Source organism: Camarhynchus parvulus, chromosome 4, assembly GCF_901933205.1.
Source record: "Camarhynchus parvulus chromosome 4, STF_HiC, whole genome shotgun sequence".
In the NCBI taxonomy this organism is placed as follows: Eukaryota; Metazoa; Chordata; class Aves; order Passeriformes; family Thraupidae; genus Camarhynchus; species Camarhynchus parvulus.
In genome coordinates this window covers 44846751-44872763 of record NC_044574.1, presented here as the reverse complement: position 1 = coordinate 44872763, position 26013 = coordinate 44846751, and the positions used below count along the sequence as shown (strand labels likewise).

Sequence of the window (26013 nt, the reverse complement as noted above, 5' to 3'; positions counted from 1 at the left end):
TTTAAAGGCTGAAGTCAGCAATCAGAAAGCATTTGCATTAATCAACCAATAAAACACTTTTTGAATTGTGGGTTTTTTGTGATGTATACCACAGTGGTACACAGTAATCTTCCTGGCTATGACACATTCAGCTACACAGCTCACATTAAAAGAAAGAAGAAATTAGAAACCCAAAGTGTGGAACAAAGAATTATTCCTGTGCCAAAGCACAAACGCCTAAACTGGCTACCAGTGTGACCTCCAATTTTAAACGGTCAGGTCACAAATTGAACATACTCCCCCCTCCTTACTCACCTAGATGAGAGACAATTTCTAAGCATTATTTTTTAAGTCTTACTTTGTGTACTGGATAAGAACATAATTTCAGTGATTTCTTTATAATCTGGAGGTAGATTTTTTTACACAGACTTAGAAAGCCACAGCTGGTGGCAAGAAGAACGAGCTCATGTCAAAGCAGCTTTCAGAGACTGAGCATACGCAGAAGGCAAACATCTGAAATAGAGCCCTGATATGCCAGAGAACTACTGTCACTTTACAAATACCTGTCACAGGTACTGGAACAGCTGCCTGCAGATATGTTTTGACCTGTGGCTAATGGAAAGCATTTCCTACTGGCATTTGAGCTATCAGCTGGATCAACCAAGTCTCAAAGGTTCAAATACAAGGACTCCTGCCAGAATTCCTACCAAATGTCTCTTAGTAGTTTTAAATAGACAGACTTGATTCAAGCAATTCAGCCTATAGGCAATTGTGGAAAACATTCAAATACTTGAAGGCATAGAGGAATAAAAATCAAAAGACTGACAAATTCAGGATGTTATTGCAGAGTGTTAAGTGTGTCCCTCTTTTATGCTACAGAAAAGGGAATTACTTTATCTGAACTATAATGAAACATGTAGAAATTAGAAATGAATGCCCATTGTGCTAAAATGCAAAAAAATACAATTTGCTTAATAAACCGCTGGTACATTTGAAACTGAGTTTCATTATAATCCCCACTGAAGACTCTTTCAGGCACAGTTTCACCAATTTAGTACCTTTAATACAAATCATTTAAGAATTGTATTGTTCCCTCACCAGAGCAGACATTTTCAAGGAGCATCTGAAATGCAGAAATTCTTACAGAGAAGGCAGACACTACCATGGTGGAAGCACAGATATATACAGGATCCTGATGGGTGTGAGGTTTTAGCATTTAATGACCTTGCACTGCACTTAACACTGGTACTAAAAGCAGAAGAATCTCTTCTGTGTGTGTTCATACAGCTGAGGAGCATGCCTCGAGATGTGGGATCCTTCCCTTGTGCTTTGCTCTGACACATCAGGAGATCAGCTCCCAGCACAGCCACCAGGCACTCCAGATCTCCAGATCTGTTTTCTGTGGCTGTAACACTCCCCACATTGACACTGTCAGTGTCCAGCTGCAAAAAGAGGTTTTCCTTTTAAACAGAGACAGGGCACTTATGCCATTCAGATGACTCCCTGTGAAAACCAGCCAGCTCCCATGGCTCACCTTTGCCAACAGAGCCCTGAGCACCTTTCCATTAAGCCTGCTGACAGGGAAGCTGGAGGGCCTTAGCAACAAAGCAGTAGCAAATAAAAGCCCTGAGCACTGATCTGCTCAGCAGACACCAAAAAGGGCTGTACAGCCCGCTGGGCTTGAAGGTAGAAAGAGTAGCTGAGTTGTTGCCACTTCATCTTTTGATGCGCTCTCTCTAATCATCTCAGGGAATTCTTACTCCCCTAAGAATTCTCCAGCTCAAAATCACACTTTTGGGTTTTGTTGGTTTTTCTCCAGCAAATGAAAGACACTTTGCAGGATTTTGGAAAAATCAAATGTATGTTTTAATGCATTCATTTTTCTGGAACCCTACTGCTCTTTAAGATAGAAGCAATGATTTACTATGTGTATTTTGGGGCTATTCCCTAAAGGAACGACCAAACACAAGTAACACTTTTGAAACAGGGAGAGGTATGCCAAATGCAAAAGTACTTGTATTTTAATAATAAGTAATGTCAACATTACAGCTGTAATGGGAAGTTCCAGGAACATGGTTAAACTAAATTCTTCTTGGCTCAGAGCCATGCAAATATTTCTTTTCCATATTCCCATCAATTACAGAGGTACAGTAAGTGTTTTTGCTTAAGTGCACTATTACAGTGGACACAAATAAGCCATTTTTCTTCCAGTGGTTGGAGCTAACGTTTCTATAGTATCATATTACACATTTGGCAGACTTGAAGCACACTCAGATTTTTACCTGTGTTGCATTAGTAAGCAAAGCCATTTGAATCAACTGAAAACAGGTAGTACAACTGAATGTCCTATCCAGACTACACACATTTACAGTGTTCAAAGAGTAGTTTTTACTTCAATACTGGTATAAGCGTTCATCCTTGGGAAAGTAGAGAACAGTTGTTTTTAACTGTTTATGTGCAAACAATAGCAGGCATGTACCATCAGAGAATCGTTTTAAAGAAAAATGCATTGCAGAGCTCAGTTGCCATTTTAAATACATGTTTTAGACTGACAAATTTATACTTAGACTTTATTAGGACAATTAATAATCTTATTAATAAAGAAAAGCTAACCAGAGTTATGCACACGCTTTACACACTTTTCAGAGTGAAATAAACCACCCTCACAAGCACTGCCTTCCATCACTGACAAGGTCTATTAAAATGTGAAAAGACTGTAGAATTGCCACGTACTCTCTGTGTATCACCTTAGTCTGCCTGTACTATGCATGCTTGTCTTCCCTTGAAGAAGCCCCAGACCAGAGTGTGAGTGCATTAGGATAAAAACAAAATTACCTATTTTCTGAAACTTCCAGTTCCACGTGGAGTGCACAACAAAGACACATCAGAAATTGAATTTCTACAACACTAGTGTAAAAAAAATGCCCTATGGAATTATTCATTATCATTAAACATGAAAATTTATCAAAGGAAACCATGTTTCCAAAATGATTTTTCATCCATGTTTCAACACTTCAGCTCCTATGATTATCTTGGAAAAGAAATCAAGGTATTTCACCAAGAATTAAGTATCACCTTATTCATATTCTGCCTGTTCTTACCAATCCTTTACACACAACTTTACTGGGAGTATCTGACCATACAAAACCAGCACCTAGCCAAATACACAGGTAGGGAGGTTAGGGAATACAGTACCATTCTCTTCAAACCAAACTGATAAACTCCAAGAACTGAAAAGCCTGACCTTACATGTCAGACTGACCAGTGCAAGGATGACTGTGGGGCAACTACAGCAGCTAGAAATTGTTAAATGTGAAATTACTAACATGGTGATCCAGGAAGACAGCACGGTTTTATGTACAGCTTTATACTGGATGGTAGAGAGGAACATATTTTCTTGAGTTAAATTTGAGCTCAATCGCAGTATCAAAAACCATAGAATTATATCTGTACATATTGCAGTTAGCACAAAAAGAGTTGAAATAGGTTAAAGCACTCAAATGTCACTATAGTACATTGCTTTTTTACTGCAATTCTGTTAGGTTTCATTTGCAATAATTTACATGGTAGAACTATGGAAAGACCCTCATTTCACTATTAACTTTCACGTGGAAGAACAACTATTGCTCCAAATCCCTCCTGCATACCCAGCTGAAGAAATATTTACTCCATCTAAAGGTGATAAAATTTACCCTTCGGTCACAGTGGCATGAACAACCATGGCAGGGAAACAACTCATTTTTAAATGGTGAAGAACAGCAGTGCTAAGAGAGTTCAAAGTCCCTTTTAAAGTGACCTTTAAAGAAGTCTTTAGCTCCTACTCCAGACAGCTAGTCTAGACTACTTACAATATAACCATTTTTTGGGCACTGAAAGTACCAATCTAACCAGGCCACATAAGGTACTTCTGGCTCACTGTTCTCCTTTCCATTACATGCCTAGGACTTGAGCAGTGAAAAGCTCTGATCTTCACAATCAGTACACAAAGAAAGTGGCTGTACCCCATTTTGACCCCTCTTTCTGAGACAGGAGTACAACAATATTTTCAGACAGAAGGACTACAACGTATTAGTCTTTACAAGAGGTGATGCTATGGGATCTCAGTAGTACAATATCTTGGCCCCCTGGTTGTAGATGACATATGGAAAACACATGGACTTACTGACAATTCTTTGATTAATTTTCTTAATTCCTTGTGCCCGTGCTTCTTCGCAATACTCTCTGGATCATCTCCATATTTATTGGTTATTTTGCAAGCCTGTGCGGCCTCAGGACAACTGAGTAGAAATGCTGCAAGTTTCTTCAAGCCAAATCTGGCAGCACAGTGAAGCAGGGTAGGAAATTCTTCCAAAGGGCTATCTGTATAATGGAAACAAAGTCTTAAGAAACAAAGTTCTGCTTTTATAGAACACCTTCTTCTATAAATGTCTTTTGAATATTAGTGCTGTGGAATCACAGTTTTCAAGCTCCTGGTATTGAACTAACAGCCAAAGAATTATTTTTTCAATTAACAGTTTTACAGTGCCTATACACATATCAATAAAGGAGCCTCGGGTGTGACTGAGAAATCTAATTTTTATCCTGACAGAGGGATATTAAAGCATTTCAGTTCTTCTGAGAAATAAGCTTTCTTGCAAAGGGCAGACAATTCTACAGCCAAGACATGCCTTTGCTTAGGTAGAATATTTTTGAGGGGGACATTTTTACAGGTTTATGTTATGTTTTGATATTAAAAATAATTTCTGAAAAATCAAAGACTACCAGCCACCTGGAAAAGTTTGCTTATCCCTGCAATGAAAAATCAGAGAATTTAAAGATGAATTAGATAGAAGTTTTTAGGATTTATCAGAAATAACCTGATATTAATTTCTATCAAAAATCACTTTTACACTGGACAGCTGGGACATTCCGTTTATCATTTCAGCATCTTCCTGTATTTTAACTCTATGAGCGAACACAAGTTACATACAGAACAACCGCCAAACAAGTAACAACAAAGAAAACGAGCTCAAGCATAGAAAATACTTCTCTACTCTACATTCATACTCTACTTCCTGATTAATTGTGGTTGGCTCTGTACCCACTGGTCTATAAATCAGCACACAGTGTATCTCTTGTCCAAGCATGCACCCAGCCTGTCCCAGGCATCATCAACTTTTTGCACCTTGAGGGTCTTTCCTACCCAATGCATGAAGGAATGGTCCTGATGCCTCAGGTTTTAGCTTTTATATTTTTCAGATTCTGATCTGCTTTAGTGAGTAAGTCTAGGCTTATATTAGGGGATAGTAAACTCTCTTCACAGGACAGGTAGACAAAACAATTCCTTCTCTAGCCAGGGACCAAGGACAAATGATCCAAATTTCAGGCATAAACAACGGTGGACTGAAGAGAGAAAACAAGAAGGATGGGACTTCATGGGTTAAAGCTGTAATTGGACAATTAGCTCCAATATGCAAGTGGACCAGAACTTATATAAGTGTGAGACCCTTTGACCAGTCATCCATTTTGTGGCCATTTTGGGTTGTGCTGCCCAAGGTGGATCTATTGAGGCGTCTTAATAAATACCTACTTTATCTTTCGCTCCATCTAGTCTCTGTTTTAGGTCAGCCTTCACAAGGCATCACTCCCCCTAGCTTGCTTTGAGCCTGGCTCCTGCTAGGGCTCAACTACCAGTCTCTTATTCATCTTATTCTCCATCACTGTCTGCCCTCTATGCAATTCCAAAGATTTACTCATTCCCATAATTTCTTTTTTGAAGGGCTCCAGTCTAGTTAATTGGGCCCTGTAGAGAAACAACTCCACCACACACACTGCTCTCCCCTCAACCTTTTCCAGCTTTTCTGTAACTATTTTGAGATGACAGGAGAAGAGTTGCACATGATACTCAACTTTGGGATGAGCCATATTTCATGCATTGCCATAATTATGTCCTGTTTTGTTCTCTATTCCTTTTCTAATAATTCCTAGTTCTTCATTAGCTTTTTGATCTGCTGCCTAGCAACAAGTTGATGTTCTCATGGAGCCGCATGGTCTTATTCCTCAGCACTAAGAGCCTGCTCAAATCTTCTAATTTTGGATGATAACATAGGACTGCTTTTCTTCACTTGCACTGCTTTGGTTTTACCTGTAATGAACATCATCTGACATTTTACTGCATAAATGCAGTCAATGTCTAAATGAGATTAAATGTCTCATTCCCTGCCCGCATTAGCCTTTTTCCTTGCTACACGGAACACTTTGTATTGCTAGCAAAAAAAGATTTTTCCCAATTGCCTGTCTCCTGGCTTTGGTCAGTTGTCCAACCATACCCAGTCAGTTACTGACTTAACCAGGTTTACTGACTCAAAAAAAAATCTACAAGAAATTCATAAAGTCAGGCTTCACATTACAGAAGACTTTTTTTATTAACACTTTTATTAGTTTGTCCAGTAGAAATGATACATTAACCTGCTTCTAGGTCACAGGCTTGCCTGAGAAGCTGGGTTTGGGCATCAACTCCTGGTTGGTCACACTGCCTAGTACTAAAAATGAAATATTGCATTGTTAGAAACCCAGATATTCTACTTTAAAATTTCTTCAGAGCTCTTAAAGAACGCCAGTTAGTCCTGGTAATTTCTTTGTGTTCAACCTGCCTGTTTTTGCAGTAACTTCATGGTCCCTTCAACTCCAGACAGTCTATTTCCACATCTCCCATCCAGGACTACAGCTTGGGAATTTACACAGTTTTTTCTATCTTTCTTGAGTTTTATTTTATATCCCTGTCATCCATTGTCCTACATGTTAGCCAGCACATTTTTAGCCCATAGTGTGCTGGAAGAAGTTATGACTTGTTATGGAAATCTCTTAGCTGCCAGTCTTTAACAAACTTTCTAATTTTTACATTCTTCTGCATAGTGAAATTTGGCTCATTTTTGTACCTCCCCTGCCCAGCCTTTTTGCTCCAGTAGAATCATAATATGGGAGAGAGTAAAATCTCACCCCAATATTAAATAAAATGAACAAGAGCAGTTCTTGGAATAGGCATAGCTAAGTACTAACTGAGAAAAAAAATGTTAGGACAATTTTGACTGCATTTTGGACAAAGAATATTCCAGCACTATCCTACTCCAATATTATTTTGACAGAAGGTATTTGAGTGGGCTACAGTTTAATCAAAAGTATCATTAACAACTCTAAACTGATTTTAAAGCAAATTTAATGTTGCCTGACTTTTATTTCCACCAGGCAAAGAAAAATCTAACCAAGAAACTGTAAATACACAGCACCTGTGTAAATCAAGCCACTTGTTTTAGAACCCTTGGCAGGTTGAACTTCCATCAACAAGAGTATGTGTTGCAGTTTATATTCCCATGTATTTTGCAGTAAGCTTTAAAATCCTTTGGGCTACAATAGGCAATTGTAAAACTGCATAGCAGCTAAGGTTTTTGAGACAAGTACATGGTACACAACTTCTTTACTCAACATTGCTCAACATTTTAATTAAAGTTCCACAAACTAGGTTTGATTTGGTCATTTGAAGAACTATCATTTTTAGCCCAGAGTATATGCATTTGACTTGTTATTTTTGTCTAGATTTTTCTCAATGTAAGAAAAAATAAGATTCTCTTTAAAAATGTGTTAAAACCTGAGCTAATATTAAAAAAAAAAAACTTCCACAAGTGCTCAAACTGCTTTTCTTAGTACTTGTGGGTTCTGCTATTTGTTTTTAAGATGTCTAGCAATGCAATAGGTACTCAATAGTTTGCACCCTATTAGACAACACCACAAGGTCAAATATAGTCAGTAAAAAGAGCCTTAACACAGTATTAATAACATGGTCTGAATGAATTTCCACTCATACTAATGAATAAAAAAAAAGCTGGTTACAAATCTGAATGGTATTCAAGTCTACATTACCAATGGACTGGATGCTATGATTTCTTCACCAATAGAAAGAGAGGAAGAGGTAACATTCATAAGCCTGATCTAGGCAGGCATTTTTGCACTCTTAAAGTAACACAGAGGTATTCCAAAATCCCTTCAGCTCCTTGCACTTGAGTTGTTTTGCCTGGTCACCACTCAACTCCTCCCTAGTTGAGTTTGATATTCAGGCAGGACTCCTACGCTTACATACTTTGAACATTACAGGAAACTACATCATTAAAAAATGAAATACCTTAGCCAGCCATGGAGGATGGTAAAAAGAAAGAAATTTATAAACCAATTTCCTAAGACAAACTTTTATTTTTATATTGCTCCTAGTAAGCAGGAAAAAAAAAATTGTTGTCCTTGTTTGCTTTGCAATTGCTTTTCTCTAAATTGGTTGTAGGATTCAGCTGGTTCTTAACCTGGATGGGATATGTCATACAGAGAGCCTTGTTTGCAATTTCATTTCAGATTTTTGTAATCAACTTTTTAATAGGATTACATTCAGTATTCATTCACTTAGCACTGAGCCTTAAGTTTCCCTTGGCCCCATACTTTACAGCAACACTCCTACTGTGACATTAGATAAAGTTGTTTACTCTTTATGTATCTGTAATTATCACCACTGAGTGTAAATGACATAATGCTGAGCATGTATTTAAAATACTAAAAAATGGAAGAAAAGCTAGATATCATCTCCAAGCCAAGTGTACAGCATGAAGAAGAGATACTCTGACTGCTTAGAAAATAAATTGCAAAGGCAGGAAAGCTTTAAAAGCAACATTGATGGTATAGTGAGATCTACATAAAACTCAAAAAGGAAATGAGTGGTTCAAATGGACAGTTTTTGTCTCTTCTGCTTCCAAACCTGAAGCCTGGTGGCATCGAGTTGTGACACAAGACAAAAAGTCATTGTGAGGAGCCACAGACGACTGAGCTTCACTAACTTCAGACAGTTTTCAATACTCTGATTTTCAGGCACTCAACTGGCAGCACCCTGCACTCACACAAAGTAGGATGCAATCTTCAAGGGCCAAACTTTCCCAGTCTTGCTGAGGAGCCCTCCCTCAAAGGCCTGAAAAACTTGAGGCCACCTTGGTAAAATTTTTGTCTTGGTAAATGCAATACTGACAGTGGAGATGGCTGCTGTTGTTTCAATAACCTCAGCAACATTTCAGTGACCATTTCTGCATGCTGTGGTACCAGTAGTCACTCTCTGCTAATAATAATTAGCTCATAATAACATAACCTAATAGCTTTGCCTCCCATGCAGTGAAGGGAAAAAGATGTCCTTGGACTTGGCCTCTCAGAAATTCCTCCCCCAAATCCATTTGTAATTATGAAATACAGTAAGGTTAATGACCTCAAAAGAGATGATTGATGCCTTCTGGTCTTTGTTTTTTGCCCTCATTGTGAAGAGAGACATCACTAACTGTTTGAATCCCTCCCAAGTCAGTAGCAAAATGTGAAGAACGTTTCTCCTTCCACCAGATTCTACAGCAGAAATCACTGACAGCTATAGGTACCACTGTCAAAATGACAGACAAGAAAAGCCCACTACAAGATCTATTTGTGTTTGTTTTTAAATTATAACTGTTCTTAAATTGCCAATTCTCAAAATTGAGCTGAGCTCTTAAGATAAACTAGATGTTCTGCTGTAAAGAAAATTCCATCATACCATGCTTAACCACTTCAAATAAAGTTTTGCATTATACACAGTAGGAAGAGGCTGTAATTATTTGAAAGCCCATGTGCTTCAGGTAGAAAATACCATTCTTGAATTTGCAAGTTTGTCACACAGAATTGGTGAAAGTTGCTGGAAATTTTGTTTGCTGTGAAATTGGAACAACTCATTTCAGCTAACTATATAGAACTGAGCAAAAGCAGTAAGGGCTTAGTAGGGGTAAAGTAGCTTTTACTCATCATCAGTCCTTTAATGGAGAATGTTAACAGAGAAAAGCTGTGGTTGTTTGGCACCTACACTAAGAACTAGTTAGCAGATGATCACAAGCTGGAAGGAAAGGTTAAAGGGCAACTGTCCTCAACTGTCACATTATTAAGTGCTTTAAGGTGGCTTCTTCGACTTTCAACTAACATTGAGGCCAGTGCTTGCTTTTAATTAAAGTTCTTTTTGACATACACAAGGTTAAAAGTGAATTGCTGGGGGTTTTTGTATGTTTTGTCCTGTCGTAGTCCTTTCTCTTATCTGCAGAGAATTCTGCAAAACCTCAGCTATAAAACAGCGCATAAAATCTAATATTACTCTATCGCAGCATTGTCTTAGCCTGTGGGAATTTTCATAAAATTGAAGTCAGGAAACAGAGCAGCCTACAGTGATATTTCGGCACATCTTGTAAGACATCCTTCTTTTATTTCCCAAATTATTGAAACAGGACATGGTTGTTTTTCTTAGCAATTTAAATAGCACCTAAGATGACTTCTACAGTGCCAATACCAGTACCTTCTCTCTCCCCCCATTATTTTGCCAGAAGCTAAAAACCCAGACTCTATTTCTTCTTTTGGGATAGATGTTTTTACTTGAAAAAAAGAATTACAGAAATCAGGACAGAATTTGTTATGCTGAAAGCAGTTTCAGGTGACAAAAGACACTGTTTTCTATAAGGCAAGTTCAGGACTTTTCATAAGCATCAGTAGTTGAGTTTAATTAGACAAATAGCAATAGATAACTTGCAAAAAAGGAAAATTAATTAATAGTGGAAAAAGAAGCAGGTTTTCCTCAAGTAAATTGTTATTTCTTGGACAGGAAACAATGCAACAAAAATTCCCAAATCTGAAGATTCTGAGAATCAGGGCTTTCCAAAAAGAAACGTATTTCTCAATAAATATTTTGAAATTGGAGTTTGGATTTGTTGGTATGCTTTGATTAGATTCTATTACCAGAATATAAAGGAATAATGTGCACACAATATACATGAAATCAATTCAGTATGGAAGGTACAATATTTCAGACAGTATTTCCACCTTTAGTCACACTCTTTTACAAGAGGTGACACCATCACTAAAAATCCCAGACAAGTCTTGGCTTTGTCTGCAGTTAAAGTTGTGTGTTAAACACAACATTTTCCAATGGTTTCTATTCAGTCTGCATTTAGCTCACTCATCACTATCAGAGTTAACCTCTTGCACCTTTGCCACCTATCTTGACATTACCAGCCTAGACACTGACTGCTCACAAATACTGCATTGTCATACTAAAAAAGTGTAGAACAGCCATTTTGGGGATGGGACTGGCAGCTTAAAAATTATGTAAGCAAACTTGCATCTCATCATATTTTGATCTAAACCACTGTCTGTACAGGAAAGTATCATATTGCATTTTAATTTCATTACATTTTAAGTCTCTTGGATTTACTTTTAGACTTCCAAGTTTTTAATCACACAGATCACAATTTGTGAGAAGTCAAACCATGCAATTCATTAGTTATCCAATAAATTAATCCTAAGTTCTTCATTATTGGTTCATTTTGAGGTCATATTGAGATCTTTCAAGAGCAGCAATTTATCAGCTGCACCCTGATGTGCAAGAATGTTCAAATAAAGCATCCATGTAGAACAATACAGCTTCTCTTCCCTATACCTCATGCTGAAAGCTTGCACTCCTCTCATCCACTACTGGACATGTCTAGTGGCTGTTTGGGATGCTTTTATGGGAGTCAAAGACACAGGTTTATATACCTTTCAGGCAGAAGAGGGATGAGAGTCTAAGCCTCCCACATTCTGAGTGCTTCCAGCACTGCAAACACATTTTTTTCCATGAAGAATCTGGGAATCCAATTTTGCACCTTCTTTTTGGGCCATGCATCAAACCAGTTCATTTTAAGGTCACTACTGGCTCAAGCAGTCAATTTGCTCTTGAAACACACAGGCTTTTTTTGGGGCCATAGCAGGTTGGTTAGCATTATTCTCAACATTCAAAAACACCACCAGTTCTAATAGTTATTAGAGAAGTGAAAAATCTTCTGCTCATCAACTAACATTTCAGATAGGGAAAGACTCTTGAATCTGTATTATCCACCCCCATCCTGCAATTGTGCACAGGAAAGTGTCAAGGACAGGCAACTCATTTATTTGCTCCCACTAACTTTGATGTTTAAGCTCATTTTTATATTACAAGTTGAATCATGTTTATCTAATACAGAGGTGTGAATTGCATCAACAAAGAAAAGGAAACATGATGGAAATCCCCATAGTGCTACCTTCAAAACTTGTTTGTGTTTGGTTATGAGAAGTGTCAGGTTCGCTGATTGTACAGAGCTCTTTTCTCTCTCAAAACCAAAGTCCAGCTACACAAAACAGAAGTCAAGCAGCATCCTGAACACACCTTTCTCAAGCATTTTAGAAGGAAAACACATTTTCTTGAGTAATGTCTTTCCCCAGAAGTTTCCTAAAAATGCTGATGTTTAATATTCTTTTGAAATATCATAATGATGCTTTCAAAACACAAGCTAAATAAGCACACTTTTGGTTTATTGCAAACTAGTTTGAATCCCTAGTAAGTGGCTAATGAATTCAACCATGGCCCTGCATTTGGTACTAACAGCAGCTTCTGTTGATGCATGACTGAATTGTCCATATAATGTATCTACTTTATAGAGAAACCCTATTTTATACTCACTGGGATGCTTTATTTTAAAAATTAAAAATAACAAAATTATCTTTTTGCCAGAAGTAATGAAAACCATTAAGTGCATAGGTACTAAAAGTGACTGGAGAAGTTTAGTGCTGTTCTAAGATCAAAAGCCATCCATTCTTTTCAGATAGAGAAAACTTTCAGATTTCCCCTGTACTTAGAAAAAGTGCAGTTTAAACTGCATTGCAGAAGAGCAATTAGTAAAAAAACTATATCATGTGCAGGCATCTCCACATGACTCTTATTGCCCATTTTCTCTGTAAGTATGAATTTGCTCAGCTGCAAAGCTGTCAATTTGCAGTTAATCCAAAGCTGATCAACAATCCACGGAAGTATAAATACAAAGTACCGAGCCACAAAGTAATGATTTACAGAATTATTTCTCCCATTTTTTCTGCTTATGTTGCCTTTATTGTGGATTCTTCCATTTCACCAGAGGCTTTCAATACTTCAGGATTGTCTTATCAACATTTATAAGTAACAACCATAGCATCAGTAATAAAAATCAGTACATAGAACAAGTGACTCACTAGCTTGGTGATAGTGCTCTTCTTCACTTTGGAGTAGGCTGAATTCATAAGTAGATATTTTGTTTCTGAGTAATGAACTCAGAACATTGTCTACCTTCTCTACAGAAGAAAATTTCAATGCCTGTTTAAAAGAAAGAAAAAACCAGAAAAAAAATTAGTGCATTTGTTGCATATGTATTTTTAACTTTATCCTCAGAATGCTGGTGAATCAAATTACTCAAAACAGTATTATGGCAAAATCTCTTTCAGTAAGAGAAGCACAGTTTTGGAAAACGATAGAAGAGATATTTTAATAGAAAAAATATGACAACATGATCCAACTGTACATAAACATGCATTATAACATATGAAGTTCAGACATGACTTAAAAACTTCTGGATGAAGTGTAAGGACAGGAAGATCTATGTGGTACTACAGCGGTAATTCAAGGTGAGTGTGAAGATTATAGTTACTCTCTGTTACCCAAAACTTTTACATTAAGATTGTGGACTTGTCTAGGTAGGAAGCAGCTTCAGTTTCATCAGCCAAAACAAAACACTGTTGACAGAACAAGAAACTGATATCAACCAGATAGATCAGCTTCCTACTAAACAGACAGTCTTTAGACAAGGGAAATCCACACTGACTGCCAGGAGATTTTTGAGCGCCTCTTTCTGTACAGAAAGTCAAGATCTATGCCTAATAACTTTCAAGGTAGCCAGAATTAAATATTTCTTTGTCTGGCCTGACAAGAGCAGCCTGACTACAGAGATTTGAAGAGTAAGGACATTTTACACCAAGCACTACAGCTGTGTACCCCAGTCTGTGCTGCACTGGGCACCAAAAGGAGCTCAGCCACAGCAGAGCCACAGCTCAGAGAGAGTTGCTTTACTCTGCTCAGGGTCAGTAGCCCTGTGTTCACCTTCCCACAACTGGACTGTCTCTGGTCAAGATCATTCTGGGATGACTAAAATGGAACATCTTCAGACATGCTTAGCACATGAGTTTGAAAAGAAAGTCTATGACTGACATGCTGAGGAGAAAATGACAGGGGGGTGTACTGACAAACCATGAAGTTTAATTCCCAGGGCTGTTAAAAGGGAATAAGAAAAGTAAGTATGGCATGATCAGAAAATGTGGAATGCAGAGGCAGGTTATAATTTTCATCCAACTCCTACCAAGAATTAGAAAAGCCATTTATGCAGGAAGCTAACAATATTATTGTTTATTTTTCCCATAATTAACCCTGTCCCTTCCAATATTAAGACACGTAAAAACCATTGCATTTCTTTTCATAATTCACTCCATTTCTGTGCTGTCACACTACATTCTCAGTATTTTTATTCAATAATTATGAACACATATAATAATCTTCAATAAGGAAAGGAATAAGCATTAAGGAAAGACTCCACCTAGGAAAAAAGAATAAAAATCTATCCTGAGCACAAGACTTACTGTGAAAATTCAGAAAGCATATGCAAAACCTCCCAAAATATCTATAAAACCCACAAATTATTAACAGGAATAACAACACTACATTTACATGTTATTAAGAGGAAAAATACAAAAATTCAGTTAGGAAACCAAACTATCCTCTCTCATTCCAAATAGATCTTAGATACATTATCATTACATTGCCTTAACAGAGTTCAATCTAGAGTAGGACAAAATCACGCAACACAGGAACTAGCTCAGATGAGTGTATATGGCAGATCCTGTGTCATGAATAAAGAGGCTCAAAACCATTGGTACTCACTGAAGCAATTGTGTAGTAGATACCCCACTATGCAGAGAATAAGAATTTAAGTGGGCTTCTAGACAAACTAAGTTTGAAGTAATATTTTTAATATTTTAAAATTTCTCATAGTTCAACAGGCCTTCCCTCTAATGACCAGCCTATCAATTTCTATGAATTACAAGTCAGGAACAATGCACTTATTATACAAAGTTATCAGCACAAATTGCTTCAAGTTTTCCACCTCAACATTTTGTTTTTCCTCTTACTCTCGGGATGTAAAATCTGAGGGCTTAAGCAATGACTTAAGCTATGCTCTTAAATCATTGCTATGTTCTTAACTAAACTGTAATGGTGAGCTTCATTGTGCTCCTCTATAGCAAAGATACAAAAGGAAAAAAATATTAGTCAATTAAAAAAAAAAAAACAAACCACCATCTATGTCTTTTATCTCACATACAGAAGGGCGAGTTCCAGCATTTAGATGATAACAGGTAAAACAACAGGCAAACAGAAGTAGGAATAGGGCCACTCTGCACTATCCAGCTCCATATCATAAAAGGTCTCTCCTCAAGAAACAATTCAGTTTAGAGACTTTTACTTTACAGCCCATTCCTGTCCCAGAGCACTCACAGACTCCAAGTCTGCTGTGTTTATGTATTTTAACATACCCTATACAGATCTCTATAGGCCCAAGAAATCTTCCCAAGAAATCTCACCAACATTACAAACCTGAAGTTCCTGGGGAAGCTTCACCAATGGCCAACAGAAGCAGAACTGTATTTAAAGTTGAACTTGAAGTTAGGCACTGTGCAAGAGAACTCTGAACCACTCAGGAGTTTGAGAAAGTCCAAAAAAAGATTTACAACACTAGAGATAATACACAATAGTGCTAGTTTCCCTCTTTGCCCTTGCAGCACTCCAGAACTAAGCTAGTGAGCTTGTAGACAATTCTTCCCACACTCTCTGAAGCACAGCCAACTTCTCTGCTCCAGTACTGGAAATCCTTCCACAAGCCTCACTGCTTGTCACAGCACCACCTCTCCAGTTGTAGGCACTGCCTCTATTCCCTCACCCCTTCCCAGAGCAACAGGACGCAGCTGTGATCAGAAAAGCCCCAAGTGCTGACCATCACAGCTGGGATTCCAAAAGCATCCTTGAAAAAGGAGACCACCAAGCATAATATATTTTGCTACTTTTGTGAACAGGATTACCTACTTTCTTTAATAACTGCTAACCAAGCCCTGAAAATGTGTGCCACTGAAACACAGCATCCACAGCCAGCAAATTAGTGTATTCCACTGGCTTTGGTAGTACTAACAAGCTAACATTTACATAAAGATCAACTTCTTCATTAGTTCTTACATATCAGACACTACTTTATATGCACTTCCATATTTGGATTGCTTTTGCCAATGAGAATGGGCTAGGTTTAAAAACAGTCAGGCATTTCTGACAATTTTAGCCAGTGATAGAATAGGAAAAGCTTTCATACCTAGAGGAAAAGAAAGAAACATTTCAAAATAACAGCTGTTGATGTAAGCTGAGAAGATTGAAATATTAAATACGGCTTCAAATGAAGTATCTTTGGGGATCAGGTAGAGGTGCATACAAAATACCACCACATAAATCATATAGATATTTACAAGTTTTCATAGAGGAGGCTGCAGTTTATTTTCATTCTTCTTTTCCAACTGTAACTGGAATCCTGTTTAATGACTATGATAAAAACATCATTTAAGATACCAAGTATCTCACAACCATACAAATATTATTCAACCAAAGCTTGTCATAAAGACTTCCTCAATCTCTCCAGATATTCTAAGTCACTCAAGCTAACATGAACTTACCAGCTTCAGTAATAAGGATATGACCTTAGCTTCTTTTTTTTTTAAATTTTGAAACCAAATAAATCTATGCCAGAAAACCCCAACACTAAATAATTGAATCAATATTTCCATTTGGTAGAAAGTCTGAGAGAAAAATCAATACAGCATATAAATCCAGCAGAATGCTGAAATGATTAGCTGATGTAAAGTAAAACATGAAATATAAAGAAGTTTAATTATGAATTATAAAAACCTTAATATCATTCTGTATATCAGGTTACTGTAAGAACATAAAGAGAGTTTCTTGAATGCAGAATTGTGAAAGTGAGAGAACCAAAAATAATGATCTTTAGCCAACTTTCACCCTCCTACATTCTCATAGCAAATCCATTCAGCATTATGATTCAGTTATTATGATCCCAACTTTTCCTACTTCAACATTTCAGGTTTTTTTACTTCAAAACTCATGCAAAGAAACTAATTTAATTATTTATTCAATTACATTTTAAATATTTATTTGGTTGTTTAAAATGTCTTGCTGATGTTGGTAAATGCTTTTTAAATTCAGAAAAAATTTGAACTCAAAATTACAATCTATCAGATGTAGCAAAGAACTTTATACAAAACCATGATTTGTAAAAATCTTAGATTATGTTTAATCTAAACCTTAGCTAATGCAAATCTTTAATTTCTTGCAAAAACCAGATGCATAAACGCAGCAGTACCATATTTTGATAGTCTCCCACTAAGATGCACGAATTCATCTGACCATCACTAAAAGGAATGGATAGCTGTAACCCAATAGCTGTTGGGTTTTGTTTCTTTGGCTTTATTGGGGGACAAAGTGGAGCATTTCAAAGGAGCAGGAAAGGTTGGCAAGCAATAGAGAAAATAATGTAAGCATTTTACCCAAGCACTGTGTCTTTGGTATGAACTAATGAAGTCATTTGCTTTCACCACAGAATTTTAATATGGAGATACTTCTCAGATTGCAGGTATTTGTGAAAATCTTGAACTTTCCCTTGAATCACAGAGTCATATTGCTTTGATCAATAATTGCTGTAACCTTTTCTATTTTCTATCAGATTTGTTTTCCATTGTGTTTGATTGTTACTTTGCATAGATAAATGACTGTTGCCCCAGGATACTTTTGCAAACAAGTGGATAGTCTCAAAGGTTTTAATTATCCTGGTTAAACAGAAGTTACTACTACTGCTGCTACTTGATGGGAATTCTAATTAGTATCAAGTCTGTTTTGTTTTCCTTTTGTGAACATATTTTAAAGATTAAGTTAAATTATGTTCTGTAAATTGCATCTTTATGATGTAGCTTGTTGACATTAAATCAGGAGCTCATTTTAGAAGTTTGCAGAAAAATTTTAGCTACCTACGTAGTTACTGTACTGCACTCTGAGGTCCAGCAGGTACAATTAAATGGGACACAGAGGAATACTTACAGAGGAATTACCATCAGAATACTTTGCCACAGACATTGTGTTGACATGTCAAAACACATGACATTGTGTTGACTGTAGACCTTACCCAATTAAAAAAATTCTTTCAACATTAGTTTTTCAGTTACTAAAACAAAAATAACAGCATATAGCATTGTCACCTCATTTAAACCCTTGCTTATTATTCAGAGGAGTAAAGGTGAGAAAATGTTAAACATACTTCATAACACTACTGCTCTGCACAGAATTATTTTTGCATTTGAATATGATTTGAATTGCATGTACTTTAATAAATATCAGTCATGCTGGTTAAACAAAGGGTCAAACACCTGAATAACACAAATAACTGTGGAAATATATTGTGTGTTGCAGGTATCTAGGTTACCATGTTAATGATAAATTTTAAATCATTATGGCATACTTCTTATGCATACAGGTTTAAATGAAACCTGTTAGAGGCTTACTTAGATATACTTCAAAATACAGGCTAAAAAAATGATGGATACCATAAAGAATTTAAGAACACATTTGTTCTTTGAGTTGCACTATTTTTCTTGTGCAACAGCCTCTTTTTCTAGAACAGAAGTAACTTGTACTTGGAAGGAGCCTAGCCTCATCCTTAATAGAACACTAATAATGCAATCCATCATATTTTATTAATCCTTTTGTTATAAGCGTAATGCCTTAGGTGGTGGATAAGGTATATTTGTCACAGGAAAATGAGATTGTCTGCAGTGGAAAAACAATCTATTATTTTTGTTCTGGCTTTGCAATTATAATATAGACATCGTGCAAGGTCTGCTTGGGCTACCCACCATTCAACAAATGACACTTGAGATTCTGTGCTTTCTTAATATATGCTTTCTTTTCCTGTTATTTCTTATGTGCCACTGGGAAAGAACATGCTGCAGAGCACTGCAGTCTGCTGTTCTGATCTGAAACACAGCTCAAAACCTGATTTTTTCTAAATATACGCAAAGAATCTGCATGGCAACCAGCAAATCACATGAATGAGAATTCAGCAGCTGTAAATGGACTCTACATGAACAGCAACCTACTGCTTCCCATACAAGCTATGCCAGAAAAATTTGGTTTGATGGTGATTGAAAAACAACCCTCCCAATGTGGTTTAAGATTACTTGCTTCTATTGGTTTCAGAACATACAAAAAATAACACTTTAAATGGAGAGGGACTTCACTAATATTTGTTCTTATTTTCAACCTTTGGAGTGCAGCATGCTGCTCATTGGGCATATACTGCGCAAAGAATGTTTGTTTACATCACTCTCTAAACAAAAAAAAGAACATGTAAAATTTGTTTTCTCTTGCCTGACTTGCTTATAACCTGACATCTCAGAGGCAGGTTTCTTAATCCTGAGCCTGCTACTGAGCCATTACGAATTACTGTGCAATCAAAAGATTGCATACTATCGCTTAATTCATTAAGTCACTTACAGTCTATTTTCTTTAATTAAAATTTGAGAAGTCAACTTACCTGACAAGTGAAAGCTATTGGGTCAGCCACTTTCTTTAAAATGGGTTCAATTTCCTCTAGTGCAGTATAGTATTCAATCTGTGCTGTCCTCTTAATGACTCCCCCACAGTAGACATTTACATATACAGGGCCAGCAGGAAAATCTTATGAAAGAACAAATCAGAGCACCAGCTGAAAAAATTTTACAGTCCCAGACAAGAAATCTCAGGCAATGAGTAAAAAACCAGAGAATATCACAGAAAAACAGAGTTGATGAACTGACTGCATTTCCATTTCACAGGTGATTCAGTGTAGTCAGTTTTTTTATTCAAGTCTTGCAGTCTAACATCAGAAAGCTGACAAAAGAAAATAGATATCTTTAAATCTCTATAAAGCAAAGGCATTATATTGCTTCACATTAGAAAGGAGATGAAAACAGAATGCTTAAAATTTCCAACTGCCCTTTGATAGACTGATGACCTATAATCAGCTCCCTTATGCCTACCTGTTAAGGAAAAGTGCATTTATCACAAATAGAGCAATTGTTATTCATCTTAGGAAACATTTTTCTTAATTGCAGTCAAGGTTCTCAAAATTGTACTTGAGCTAGGCTGCAGAAATTGCAGTATAATTAATCCATTCCAGTTGTTTACCTTGCAAAAGCCAAGGAGAGAGGCACTTGTAGTCTGTTACTTAGGCATGATTTGCTCTGTGTGCACAGCACAAGCCTACTTTATGAGCACATTTCCCAACCCATTAGTGCTTGTTGTGCCAGGCATTCTGCTGGAACATACTAGCATAGTCTTCTTAAAATACTAACTCTGCCAAAAAAAACAATGAAAAAAGGCGCAATTCTGAAAACGGAGAAGAGGAATAGGGCCAGAGAAGCTAGACTAATAGTACATCACATTAAATCACTTAAATGGAAACTACCCAAAAGTGGGCTTAAAAAAAAAAAAAAAACAAACAAAAAACCAACAAAGCACAGCATTTCTCCCATAACATCAAATTGGATGAACCTAAACAAGGATATTTCCAAATTTCCACTTTTACAGGTTTTAAAACAGAATAAACATCAAACACAAATGATATATGAAACATAATTAAACTTAGCTACAGCTCTCTGACAATTTTTTCATATTTCATTAACTTTTTGCATTTTAGTTCTTCAACTACTACAGAAACCTTTTTGTGATCAACAATGTTCTCACAAAAAAAAAATTGGAAGACTCTTTTAAGATCTGTGCAAGAAGAGTGCAGCTTTTGTTCTCTGAAATCCAGCTGCAGATGGAAGTTCCGTGCTTGTTACAAACTTTCCAGTCAGGTTTCTAAAAACAAACTCTCTGCACCATCACAAGGATAAAGAACTCTCAGCCCATATGTGGCCATCATCTCTGGACAGTGATCAGGATAAAAATCTCAGAATCAGTTAGGTTGGAAAAGACCTCCAAGATCATTGAGTTCACCTTCTGATGGACCACCAACCTGTTAACAAGACCATGGCACATGTGCCACATGCAGTCATTTCTCAAACACCTCCAGGGATGTGACTGCTCCACCTCCTTGGGCAGCCCGTTTCAATGTTTAACAAGTATTTCTGTGAAGAAATTCCTTCTGATGTCCAAACTGGACCTCCTCTGGCACAGCATGAGGCCATGTCATCTTGCCCTGTCACTGACTGCCTGGGAGAAGAGATCAAAGCCCACCTGGCACAGACTCCATCCAGGTAGGTTTTGAGAGTCATCAGCCTTTTCTCCAGGCTGAACAACACCAGCTCCTTAAGCCATTCTTCATGTGAGTTACTCTCTAGATCCTTCCCCAGCTCCATTATCCTTCTCTGGACACAATCCAGCACTTCAGTGTTTTTCTCAAAGTGTGGGGCCCAGAACTGGACACAGCATTTGACTGGTGCAGTCTCACCAGGACCAAGCCACAGAAATCATCAAGTCACAGAATTACCAAAACATAGCTCCAAGAAGCCACAGTGGAAAATTGTAGCCCATTATTGTAGTATTTCCTCCTATCTAAGGTTATATTGCAAAAATTTTATAATAAAATATTATGTAAGTTCCTCTGGCAATTCACAGCATGCAGCTCAATAGCAAACTACACTCTGAATACATAGGTGAAAAATGTCTTAACTCTTAACTCACATCAAGAATGGGGATAGGTGGGCCCCTTAAATCTACACAGATCTTCTAAGAGAAATTGTTATCAACTAGTTATGGATGGAGCAATAGAAAAAACCATTAGGAACTAGCAAAGATGAGTGATACAGAGAAATTACGTGAATGTGAACAGCAAAAAGAAACTATTTCCTGCATCACTAAGAATTATGGAGAGGAGAACAACCAGATTTACTGCATTAAATATAAAATGACACATTTAGTAACAGAGTAATAAGAAAAGAATATTAGGTTTGCATTTTATGGCAGTAATTTTGGAGAATGTTAATCTGTAACTAATCAATGATATTTTAAGACTGCCACCTGCCATTTAACCACGGAAAACCAACATAATAGAACCTAGGTTCCCATAAATTGCAAGGCCTTGCTTCTCTACATTATAAGTTATGTGTGCAAAACTCATTTACAGGAAACACCCACTAAATAGCAGAAAGGGAAACTACTTATTAGAAAAAGTGAAGGGAGTTGAAACTTTTTAGTTTTTCTTAAAGGTAAAGAATATTTTTCTTACCTAGGGCTTTCACATATTTGACCTTTTTGTTCCAAGAGGCTGTCTGCATTCTAATTTGTTGATTATCTGTTATGAATTCAATTTCTAGAGTTTCTTCATCTATTTCCTCTTTCAACAGAATGAATATTTCACCAGGGTTCTACAAAATTAAAATATGTTCCCATTAGTCCTTCAGAAAATTATATTGGAAGTGTAACATTATACTGAAAGTGTATTGAAAGAACTTTCCTTCACCAACAGCTTAATGTAAAAAAATCGTACTACCAAAATATGATGGTATCTCACTGCTTCCTTTAGTATTTCATGAGCTTTCCTTTTGTGTTTCCTTTCTTACATGAAAGACATAAGAACATAGGATTTAAATTTAATGTAGGATTTTAAATTCAGCTTACACAAGAATATTTTAAAACAGTATTTTAAATGCATATGTAGGTGAATTGTTACATTTTCTAAGGCCCCTCTATAGTCTAGAAGAATGACATCTATCTTAAAAAGAATGCACGAACCTAAAATTTTTAAGACCCACTTAACCTCTTCCAGTAAGGTGACAGTAGATAGAAGCAGCAAGTGACATGAGACAATAGCCCTCTACTGCTTCCTGAACCAGAGGCAGTCACTCCCTTAGAACTGATCTCAACAATGAAATAATGTGTGCAAATCATCTTTAAAAGACAGACAGCAAACAAAATCTATAACATTCTATGTACACTGCAACCTCCATATTTGACTGCGGCCACTCATATGAAGGGATGCAGTGCTGGATGTTTTACTTCCTCTGTTTATGCTGTCACATGTTCCTCACAGCCACTCTGATTAAAAGCACATATGAACATTTATGTCCACTGCATATGCATGCAGACACATATAAATATTTCTGATTTAATTTAAACTCAAACTAGGTCTGTGCTGACACAAGTCCTGTGTGATTCATGGTATGGGCACATATGCACGTATATATACACCCATCCTGGATTCTTGCCAGGACAAATCCCACATCTCTCAAGAAGTGCCTGATTATTTGCTCCCTCTGAAGTATAAGGCCCACATGACAGTAATACTCAAGCTGCAAAATAACTAATAGAACTGTCTCCAAATGACTTTACTTCCAAATCTTTTGACTACAGCATGGATGCAACACAAAGGCAAAATAAATCCCACGGCAGTCTAGGTGCACTCTCATTTTGGTCCCTTGACAATTTTGGAAAAATAGCAGATACAGTATGAATTAGATTGCAGCAAGAGGAGGGGAAGAACACTGACTGTTGTCCCAAAGATTTTGGAATCCAGAAGTCTTACCTCACATGATATTCTTCTTGGAAGCACCAATATTGACTGCTCATCACTTTCTAATCTTTCAGAAAGTACCTCTGTTTTAAAAGTGAGGTCTATTTCTTCTGATGCTCCCCTGACATCTGACAAGTCAATATCAGAGATAGTCTGGTGATCTGAAATAAATAATGTGAAACAAGAACATTGTTAATAATCCTAAACCAACAAAACATGGCAGTGATGTGGTTTCCAATGTATTACTCATATGGGACTTGGAGTCACATTAAGGACATCACATGAAAGCCTGGCAAAATTCCCTTAATGTAAATGTAATGAGATGTCCTCCTTTGATAAAGAGCTTGCCTCTGAAGTTTTGATCCTGAAGCCTTGATTTACATGAACAGGCTCTGCACATATGCTTTGTCTTCCTAAAACAAAAAGGGACATAGCCTTTAGACTGATAGTCTATTCACAAATAGTTGTGAACAGCAAAGTCAGGAGATCACCCAGTTCTGTCATCTCAGAATGCTCATACACTAGAATAAAACAGGATTTTTACCACTCTTCCTTTCTTTATATGTAAATAAGCACATGATATATGTTTACAACGTCAATCCACTTGTCTAGTGGAATTATTTACGTGAGGGCAGTGATACCTGTAACATGGTACTATGACAGTAGGCACAGATTTCTTTAGTACAGATTCCATGGCCTTTGCCTGCCTTAATGGAAAAAATGATGGGTGGAAGCCATATATTTTTTAAATAGGATAATCTGTGCTTGGAAATGCTATGCCAGTTATAAAGGTAGCTTACAATCAGTTTCTTTTCAGTTTGGCTGTACCAGAAAAGGTCCAAGAGCCTTTAGTGAACACAGTGAATCCTTCACCACATTGCAGAATTTTAGTCATGAAAAAGAGCTGCCAACTAACCACATCCGCAGAGCTCTGACAAAGCCTGGGTTTTAGCAAAGGTATCCTTTAGCTACTATGCCTCAGCTGTATCATTACTCCTCCTTTCCAGACACTCTATTACCCTGTGTGAAACACTCCTGCCACCCATCTCAAAGGACTGCAGCAGCTCTTGATCACAGAGGATTAGTCAGTATACTGCAGTCATCTCATTAGGTTATTGATATCATTTCACGCAGTCCAGAGTTAAAAAATCTAGACTGGCTGGTGAGACAATATCCTGAGAGACATCCACACTGTCTTGTATTACTTGTAAGTTATGAAAGACTCACACTCAGTTACATTCAAGGATACAAAGAACTTTTGACGTACATATTTTCCTCTTAAATGGATACAGAATATTAAAATAAATTAGTGATGGGCAGAATGCAGAACAGTAGCAATTTGGCTTTGCTCAAAGAAGTACCACAGCCATTTCTCATTTCTTTGAAAAGGTGCCCAAGTAACTGAGGTACACATACCATACAGTGCTCCCAAGTGGCACAGAAACATTTCCAGACAGCAGCAGTGCTGGCAATCTAGAGTTAGCTTTCTCAATTCTCGCTTGCCTTTACTTCCCCTATATGCACCAGTTCATCTGATACAGAATGTTTCCTTGCCTTACCAATCTTGCCTTCCTTAAGGCGTAGATTTAACAAAGCACCACTATAATAAATGTGTCTGCTACGTGCAGCTATGCCATGGCATCCTATTGTAGAATCTTTTTTATCCAGGGATATGTTTTAATTGTAGAAGGAAGGAGGGAGGGAAGGAGGGAAGTCAAATGTCCATAGTTCCTTTAAGAAGCTGAAGTTTCCCTCAACATCTAATCTAAGCAGGTTCAATGACCATCACTAGCTAGTAAAAACTGCCCATCCTACTCCTGCTTATATTCCCATGCCTTTAACACAAAATAATTCTGAATTAAAGCTGTGAATTCAGCATAAGTTGTTAAAATTACACTGAACCTACATGTAGATGTACTTTACTAAAGTAGCATTAATTCTATTTGTTTTAATTTACTTGAAAAATTAAATAAGCTACACTGAACAAAGGCTATTCTGTTTCTGAATGAGAACCCACACACAGTTCAATGAAGTTTAACTAATCCAGCTCAGAATACAAGTGCAATAATTTCTCTGATTATCACTGTGAAAACTAGACTTTATTTAGCACTGCCCTTTAGAAAAATGAAGCCCAAAACTCTTGCTGAGGAAAACAGTTATGATATTTTGCAGCAGCCTTACAGTACCTAAACAGGGCCTACAGAAAACATGGAGAGGGACTTTTTATAAGGGCATGTAGGGAGAGGACAAGGGGGAATAGCTTCAAACTCAAAGAGGGTGGGCTTAGAGTAGATGTATTAGGAAGAAATACCTTACAGTGAGAGTGGTGAGACACCAGCACAGGTTGCCCAGAGAAGTTGTGGATGCCCCATGCCACACAGTGTTCAAGGCCAGGTTGGATGGGCTTTGAGCAACCTGGTCTGGTAAAAGGTGTCAATGTTTATGGCCAGGGGATTGGGACTAGATGGTCTTTAAGGTCCTGTCCACCCCAAACCTT

At 37.2% G+C, this 26013-nt stretch overlaps 1 protein-coding gene across 1 annotated transcript in view; it reads right to left on the bottom strand.

Moving 5' to 3' along the window:
- BANK1 (B cell scaffold protein with ankyrin repeats 1) overlaps positions 1–26013 on the bottom strand; it is a 132460-nt gene that overhangs the window by 72037 nt on the left and 34410 nt on the right. The window contains exons 4-8 of the mRNA XM_030948002.1: positions 23529–23677; positions 22233–22371; positions 19557–19699; positions 13066–13186; positions 4142–4338 (exon numbers count right to left, since the gene is read on the bottom strand). Of these exons, the coding sequence (XP_030803862.1) occupies positions 4142–4338; positions 13066–13186; positions 19557–19699; positions 22233–22371; positions 23529–23677 (749 nt within the window). The remainder of the gene's footprint in view (positions 1–4141; positions 4339–13065; positions 13187–19556; positions 19700–22232; positions 22372–23528; positions 23678–26013) is intronic.